The sequence below is a fragment of the Typopeltis vanoorti genome, chromosome 17 (genome assembly GCF_054136105.1).
Source record: "Typopeltis vanoorti isolate ZY-2024b chromosome 17, IOZ_Tvanoo_1.0, whole genome shotgun sequence".
In the NCBI taxonomy this organism is placed as follows: Eukaryota; Metazoa; Arthropoda; class Arachnida; order Uropygi; family Thelyphonidae; genus Typopeltis; species Typopeltis vanoorti.
Window position 1 is genome coordinate 85,730,569 of NC_143565.1, and position 9,379 is coordinate 85,739,947.

The 9,379-nt window shown below is 31.9% G+C and overlaps 1 protein-coding gene across 2 annotated transcripts in view; it reads left to right on the forward strand.

The window, feature by feature from the left end:
• LOC150097593 (protein dpy-30 homolog) overlaps positions 1 to 6,761 on the forward strand; it is an 88,868-nt gene extending 82,107 nt beyond the window's left edge. For both annotated transcript variants that reach the window (XM_090406812.1, XM_090406811.1), the window contains exon 4: positions 4,240 to 6,761. In XM_090406812.1, coding sequence (XP_090262938.1) covers positions 4,240 to 4,348 — 109 coding nt within the window. In that variant the 3' untranslated portion in view covers positions 4,349 to 6,761. The remainder of the gene's footprint in view (positions 1 to 4,239) is intronic.
• The last annotated feature ends 2,618 nt before the right edge of the window (positions 6,762 to 9,379 follow it).

Below are 9,379 nucleotides of genomic sequence, written 5' to 3' on the forward strand. Positions count from 1 at the left end.
CTATTTTACTGGAGCCAGCTTGTTTTTCCTTCCGTTTTTTCTTCTCCATAATTTATTTGGTAATGACAATTCTCTTTAATTGGAATGACCTGGGTCCATATCCTGTCTAAGGCATGAAGATCCTTTATAATGTCTTTCACTTGATGAGTTAAGTATGCAAGCATACTTAACTCTCCTGAAGTTGATCTGGAGAGAAGTAGTGTTTTTAAAGAAAAAGAATACAAACTTTTTAGAAGCTGAAGAGGCTATAGATGGAACCTCCATGATGGTGAAAATCAGTTCAAAAAGGGGAATTGATCTTGAATAGAAACCAGAACATTATCAAAAGTAAAAAGGACAAGAGCAAATGAAAACAGCTCTCAGTTTAGTGTTAGTAAGTGTAAAGTTATGCACTTTAGCATAATGAGATTTCCAGCCACATATTATATTAGATTAGCAGGATTATGCTACAAGAAACTGATGTGGCTGGGGATCTTCCTGTAATGGTGGATAAGATTTTTCAAGTTCAAAGGTCACTTAGCAAACGTTGGAAATACAACTGGGAGAATAATTGCAATGTTGAAGTGAACCTTGACATGTAAGGAAAAGGAAGTCATTTTGCCTCTTTATAAGGCCTTGATAAGACCACACCTGGACTATTGTGTGCAGATTTGGTCTCCTTGGTTCCAAGGGGATAAAGAACTGTGGAAAGGGTGCAAAGATTATATTAGGAGTATGTGGATTACAGACTGGTTAAGTCTGTAATCAGGACAGGAGGAGAAGTGATATGATAGAGGTCTGTAAACTTCTGAATGGGTGTCGTAGGATATCATATGATGAAATTTTTCATTATATGGAAAGTGGAAAGAGAAGATGGAGGCATCCATTGAAGTTAAGTTTGTTAGCGGTCAAGAAAGAGGTAAGAGCTAGGTTTTTCTCTCACAGAGCAGTGAGTGAGTGCAATGGTTTGCCTTTAGAGGTGGTGAGTGCATCTAGTGTGAATGAATTTTAGAGAAGATATGACAGGTGTTTTAGGTGATGTATAGCCTCTCTCAATGAGCCTTGACTCCCTGGAGGACTCAGATAATAATAATACTTCATTTTAACTATAGGTCTTGTGATGGCAGAAGGTTAAGAAAAAGAAGTAATTTGTTAAAAGTTTCTTGAAAAGCTGGGAGTTGTATTCATTGGGAAAGGCAGTTCTAAAGAACAGAGGTGGGTGGGATGAAGGAAGATGAAAGGTGGATTCAATATGTTTGGAGTTGAACTGTCTATTGATGTTGACCAGTTGCTGGTCTAGTTCTTACATGATTAAAGGAAAGTGGAGGAATGGTAGTGGACAGTTTAGGAAAGCACTCATGAAAATAGCTATAAAATAACATGATGCAGAAACAGTGTGTCTGTGAGAAAGTGACTGCAGGGAGTTTGTCAAAGCGGGGTCACCTGTTATGCAGATTATCCTCTGCTGTATAGAATCAAGAATTTTTAAAGGAGAATTTCTTCTTCTTCAACCTTTTGGTTCTGTCCACTGCTGGACGAAGGTCTCCCCCATGATTTCCCAGATCACTCGGTTTTCTGCTTCTCTCATCCATCTCACTCCTGCAATTTGATCCAGTTTATCTCTCCACCTTCTTTCTCTTTGTCTTGCTCCATCTATTGGTCTCCACTCTGTTGTTTTTCTAGTCCATCTGCAGTCACTGCATCTGGCAACATGGCCAGCCCATCTCCACTTAGCCTGTTTAATGTATTTTACAATATCCATGACACCTGTTTGAGATCTTATCCAGTTATTTGTCTACCTATCTCTTAATGTTATTTTAGCATACTTCTCTCCATGCGATGTTGTGTTGTTCTCAGCTTTTTGTTCTGGGCTTCTGTTAAAGTCCATGTTTCTCCTCCGTAAGTTAGGACAGGAAGCATGCACTGGTCGAAAGCTTTTCTTCTTAGATTCATAGTGATGTTATTTCTGAATATGTCTCTCATTTTCTCATAAGCCATCCAAGGTGAATTCTTCGTTCAATCTCTTTTCTTTGACAATCCTCAAAGGATAACAATTGGCCCAAATATACATATGAAGTGACTTGTTCTATTTCATGGTTTTCAACTCTGACAGTTCTATGGGTTATGTATTTATTCATCATTATTTTTGTCTTTTCTGTATTTATTTTTAATCCAATTACTTTGGAGGCTTCCAGATCTTCACGATTATCTGCTATTAGGACAATATCATCTGCAAATTTCAGATGATGCAGCCTTTCTCCATTTATGTTTATTCCTTTTGTTTCCCAATCAAGGCTTCTAAAGACTTCTTCTAGTGCAGCTGTAAATAATTTGGGAGATATGGTGTCGTCTTGCCGGATGCCTTTTTGTATTGGGAACTTTTCACTGTTTTTATATAATTTAATTACAGAAGTTGAATTATTGTAAATATGTTTTAGTGTTTCAATATATGGTTTCTCAGTTCCCTGGGTTTCAAGAGCTTTTAGTGTTGGAGATGTTTTAACTGGATCAAATGCTTTTTCGTAGTCTATATATGCCAGACATAAGGGTTTATTGTATTCAATTGATTTTTCAATGAGCTGTCTAAAGGAGAATTTAGGATTTATTAAATGTTTGAAGTTGATCAGTAGAAAAGTAGTGTTTTTAAAGAAAAAGAATACAAAATTTTTTAAAGGCTGAGGAGGTTATGGATGCAACCACCTGCTTATGCCATGATGCTGATAATCAGTCCAGGGAACTGGTCTTGAAACCAAAATATTATCAAAAATAAAAAGGATAAGTAGGATCTTTCTTCTGGGTAATAAGACAAATCTGTATTTTGATAGCTTTGAAATTCACTGAATTATCTTTGTCCTACTTAAGAATGGTGAGATCAGTGTTTAGGACATCAGTATGAAAGATCATAAAGCATCAATCATTTGGGTACTATGGGATTTCTTGAATGAAGAAGAATAAGGTCTGAAATTAGAGAAAGTTATTGATGCACAAGAGGAATATGCAGGGGCCCTTGTCCACAGGTGGGTAAGGTTAGCAAGGTCTGCATCAAATTCAGAATGATGGAATCCATATCGGTGATCACTAACTAAATGATGGAGAAGGCCATGGCAGACATTAGCATTTGACATTGTAGACACATATAACTCACTATTCTTATAGAGCATTAACTTTTTTATGAAGCCAAGATACTTGGTTCTGACAGACTATTGAGCCTAGCACATTAATGTGATGTCCATCATTTTAATGAAGTTATCTGTAGATATATAGTTAATGTTAAAAATCTGACTTGTTATAAAATCAAAAATTAAATACGTTTGCAGTTTTGGTTCGATGCTTTGTCACCTTACCCTAAACGTAGGGTACGGCTTTCCTATAAACAGTACTAATGTGCTATAGTTCAACCAACAATTTCTCGTATATGGATCTAACATACAAAAAAATCACTTTAATGTTGTTTTTTCTGTTGACAGAAAGGTGTATGTCAATTGTTAATTCAGTAATTTCTGATATATTCAAGTGTGGTATGAATAAAGATGAGCTGGCACTGATTGGCATTAAAAATATTTACATAAGGAAGAAAATATGTTTGTGGTCACGCATTGTATATCTAAAATAATTGCCATGAAATGAAGATATTTTAATTAGATTTGTATTAATATTATTTAAAATTAGTTCTGTAAAGAATTCACTAATTATGTTTGTCTTTTATAATTGTATAACAATTGACCCTTTCTTATTCAGCTGTTTTCTGCTAGTTTGTCATGATTTGGTGGAGATTGATTTCCAAGTTCATTCTTGCTTTAATAAACAACAGTAATAAACAATAAAAAGAACATGTTAATACTGCTCTTCTTAATGTCAGTTATGTCAGACAAGGAAACTAGAAAGCAGTTGTCATCATGCTAGGAGAAGATTCCTTAAAAAGACTTTACCATAGATGAAGAGAGCATACCTTTCGAACATAGCAATATGCATCATAAGATTAACCTGTAATTGAACTTATCACTCTTAGTATGAATTATTATCATTTATATAAATTCACACACTCTTATTTACTGTATCTGTTTCAGTTAAAAGAAGTTGCCAATTTGTTCATAAGTTATCATTGCACTTTATATATATAAATATAAGACTTTTACAAATATACAGGAAATGCCCCATTCTACTTTCTAGAATGGGGCATTTCTTTATTGCTCTGGATTAAAGAAGTTCAATTGAATTTATGTTTTAAATTATAACACTTATTGTTTTTTATATATATAGGCCACCAGATCCTATTGAATATTTGGCAAATTACCTCCTGAAGAACAAATCTCAGTTTGAACAAGGATCCCAACAGAATGTAAATGGTCAAAGCTCTGCAAATCAGTGAAAACTCTGATTAAAAATTATTTCATCAATGATTCTTTGTATGTATCCGCTGTAATTTTTTTTTATTATTATTTGACACCTTTTCATTTAGGATTATATTACTAATTATGTACCAGTTTAACTAAACTTTTCTAAAATATTTGATTTAATTTTGGAATTCCCACACTTCATTCTTTCAAAAACTAGTGTCCTTCATTTTATTGATTTTTTCAGAAAGCCAAGCATCTTTTGCTCATTGAGGTTAGTACTACATATCTGCTTAAATGTTCTAGTGGAATCTGTTCACATAGTAGATAGAGTAAATGAACATTGTAATGGAAAAATATTTTGCAGGTCTTTATCACTTTGCTGCATTTTACATTAATTTTTATTCTTAGTTCTTTATTCAATTTGGGTGTATAAAGTTAGTTATGCTTGTGGGTATATCCTGTGATGTTATCAGATAGTCCTCGCGTGGTTTGAAATAATAAATTATTTATATGGTCCGGCATTCATTTCACAAGTTAATGATGCACCAAAGAGTAATGCTGTTTAAATAATTAGTTATATTAAAATATTTAAATTACATTTTGTGGCAATTTAGCATTGTATTTATCACTATATGTAATATATTTGAATATACACAGTATAATTTATATTACATGTCAAGACGCTTAAATGAATCACACATGCTTTTCTTTATTGTGCAGTAAGGTGCTTGGCATGTTATCACTGCCATATTTCCTTTTACAGATAACAGTATTTTTGACTAGTTTCACTTGAAAATAACCAGCATATTATTTTTATTGATAGTCGTAAGCTTTTCTTTCTTTCTTGATGGAAAAGAAAATCTTCATAACATTTTTGAGAAAGAAATTCAAATATTGTTTTAGATGTTTCTTTCCACTCTATAAAAATAAGAAAAGATTCCATTATCTGTAGATAACATTTTCTTCAGTTTTGCAGTGTTTAACATGAAGATAAATAGATAAAGATGTTTTCTTTCTTTATTCAGAAGTATGTATGCTTGTTATTGCAAGTTATAATTCTTAATTTTTAATGTGTAGAAACTGCTTAGCATGTTTGATGTTTATAAGAACTTTATATTAGAAAGAAAAAATAAATAAATAAAAAAGGAAATCATGATCTTTATACTCCAGCTAAGCTATTTGCTACAAGTTGCATATTGTGACTGGCATTTTAATATTGTGGACAAATCTTTTCTTAATTTTTATTTTCACATGGTTTTAGAAATTCATCAAATAGCAACCTCTTATAATCAACAACTTGGAAGTTTCTACTGATGGTATGCATTTATATCACTGTAAATTGTGCAAATTAATTACAGTTGAGTGAATTTTGCTTTTGTAAGCAGTTCCTTTGTGTTCAGAACTAAAGATTTTTAATTTTATCGTAAAAATATTCTTAATGTCACTTTTTTTTTCTTCCAAAGATGTCTCAATTTGCTGTTACTAGAAAAAAATTTGATATGTAGCAGTGAAATTTTTAGTCTAGAATTTGTTTGATTTTGCAGTTTTAGGGAAAGAAAAACACAACATAATAGTTTAGTACACTGATCTGTATAAGAATGTCCATTTTAAAGTGATAATGGTTTAACAATGTTTTGAACATAAACACAAAACAATATCTAAATGTTGATGACATGTGCCAATTCCTAGTGTTAAGAACTTTAACTTGATTAATGAAAAAAAAGAATCTGCATTTCAGGCCATGTGAAGGATAGTTGATTTTGTATTTGCTGTCTTGCTCACAAGGGTATTTGTTTTGTATGAAAGATTTCATTCCCCCTCCCTCCCTCTTAATCCACTGTACATATACATGATTAGCATGCAGTTCAGCTGTTAACTCTAAGTCCTGGTGTAAAAAATACATTATTCATGATGTAGTTACTGTCATACAACTACCATTTAAATACTGTCTTGTAGATTCATTTTTAATGGTTCAATCGAATTTTCAGATTATGCAGTTTAACTTGCTTGTAGAATAATCAAAAGAGAAAACCACATTGTATTTTCCAAACCTTCCTCTTTTTTTTTTTTTTTTTGCACAATTATGAATGTAACAAAAATGTCTAAATGAAAGAATAAGATGGCATTTAAGTTTAAAGACATTTACTACTACTACTATGCATTATTTGCACCTTTTTGTAGATGTCTTTTTGTGGCTCAGATCTTTTGCAGTTTTCTGTAATGTGTGCTGTTATTTTATTTATCTGTTCTTTATATTAATAGGATGCTTTTTTAAAGCTTGTGAAAGATAATTATCAATTTTTTTCTGATATAGGTTGTATGATGTAAAGAGGTTTATCATAGAATAATAAACTGTTTGCAAAGACTAGCTTTGAAATATAATGCATACAGTTGTATTTATGTACCATTTCCATGTCCACATTAAAACTGTTATTAAAAGATTCAGTCATTCTTTGTCACATTTTAGAAACCAAATAGTTTGGTTTTTTGCTGTTATGAATTTTTAAATAGTTTTTTCTTTATAACATTAGTTCGATTATGAAAACAAAATATAGTTCCAGATGGTGTAAGAAACTGTGTTGAGTTAGTATCATTTTATAGCTTGCTTTGGGCTGTGTCAGTTTATCATTTCAAAGAATATGACTGCAAATGGTAAAATTGCTCAACATGATTCAGTGACCTTTTATTCCAGCACAGTTATTTTAAAATTTACCTTAAATTCATTTAAAATTGTTTCTTTATTTTTTGATGTTATAAAACAAATGTATTTCTCTAATAACTAATTTCTAGCTGTAATTTTTAACATGAATAACTTAATATGATTTCATAGTGATAATTATGAGGAAAGGTTAAGAAAATTTATGAAAGAGAAATTTGAGGAAGAACAAGATGGGATCAAGTCAAAGAGGGCATTGCTATGATCACTTCTTTACCTGAATTACAAACAGTTGAGAAATTATGGGAATATAATAAGGATCTGTATTTCAGATTTATAGATATATCTGGAAAAGGCATGTGATAAAAGGAAAAAGCTACATATATATGATGTAAATGGAACATACAGAACAGTTATATTTAAATTTTAAATTAGCACTTAGAATCGAAAGAGGCATAAATGAAAATGCAGGTCTCTACTGTTATTTCTGCATAGATTGTTATGAAGGAAACAGGCATTAAGCCTAATATCAAAATCAGGGATGATAAACTCAGCTGTATACAAATGATGTTATAATCCTAAGGAGATATTTTTTTTATCAGTTTTATATGTATATATTTTTTTTACATATTCTGAATATTTTGGTCTGAAAATCAGTGCTAAAACAAAAAAAATAGGAAATATGGAAAACCAACTCAGTTTTCAGTGGAGAACCTATAGAACAAAATAGATACAATTTTTAGGCAAATGAAAAAAGCATTAAGTTTCCATATTTAATTTGCCACTTGAATATATTTGAAAAGCAGAGTAGGAAATGATTACCAAACACACAAATGCTGTGGAAAATTTGAAGGAAAGAGAAAAGCTAATAATAATGGTAAGTACCTGCTGGATTTCTGTTCAGGACATGGACTAATTATTACTAACACCATATTCCAACATAAAAATGTGCACCAATCCATATGGATAGAATATGCAAGAAATAAAAATTGTTGATAGCAATGGTTTCCCACTGGTTGGACAAAAGTGTACATGGCATTTGAAATTGGAAGTAATCACCATTTAAGGTGATTTTATAAGAAAGTAGAAATAAAATTTTAAAACAAATCAAACTGAGCAACTTTCAGAAGTGAATTATGGACTACACAAACATTATTCAAGAAAAAAATTATAGTATTTGAAAACAAGAACAAAACCTTAAACATTCACTGACAAATCCTGGAGAAAACTGATTGATTCAGCCATGAGGTTGTCTGCAAGAATAGAAAAAGAATTCTATGGTGAAGTTAGAGGTCAAGGAGAAGAAGAAAGTGTGTCGAAAGTCTGGGAAGTAAGCTTGTGCTCTGAGAAATTACAGAGAAGAATGTAAGACAGCAAAGCATCATAAAAGTAAAAAAGTCACGGAAAGTGGTAAGTTCACAGAAAATAAATAGCAGGAAGGTGGCAAAATATTCTTAGAAACGGAGGAAAGAGTAGTGTAAAAGGAATCAAGGATATAAGTGACATGAAAACAGAAGATAAGATATTTTAGATGTCGAGTAATTTGAAAGTGCTGAATGAAACATGCAGTGTCAGGATGGTGATAGAAAACACTGAACAGGAATACATATCCATACTTGAAGAGAAGAAAGCCATCAGAAACCTGAAATCTGGAAAGGCAGCTGGAGTAGATATTTGACCAGAAATACTCAAATATGGAGGTATAAAAGTTTTAAAATGGCTGCACTGCAAAATTCGAAGACCTGTCAGAGGGTAAATTCCAAATGATTGGAGTGTTGCTCTCATAGTACCCATCTATAAAAAGGGAAATAAAACAATGTTGAGAATTACAGCAGTATTTTCCTTCTGAGTGCTCCAGGTAAGATTTATGCATGAATACTTGAGAAATGGCTAAGAAAAATTGTGGAAGGGTGAGGAACAAGCTAGATTTGGGCCAAAATAGAGGTTATCAGCAGCAGATTTTCACTATCTTGAGAATATAACAAGGAGCCAAGAAGAAAACTGCGCAAAGCGTTATGGTTATGTGGTGTAAATGGGATACGATATTGTGCAACACATGGTCTTTATTTGAGCTGTAAGTCAACAGCTCAAAGATGTATTATAGTTGGAATTGAAGGAGGTACAGAATGATGCTTTATTAAATCAGGTGTGCAATAAGACTGCACATTATGTCCACTTATATCACCCACTTGAAGGAAAGTGGTATTAATACTGTTATCAAAATTGGTGATGTTAATATTAGCTCTTTACTTTATACAGAATATACTTCTAAATAAATCCAGCACAAGTCCCTTATTAAATTGAATAACTAATAAATTTGGTATAAAAATAGGTAGAAACATTGAAAACAAACTATTCTGAGTGAAGAACATATTGAACAAATATTTCAACTACTATTTTATAAACT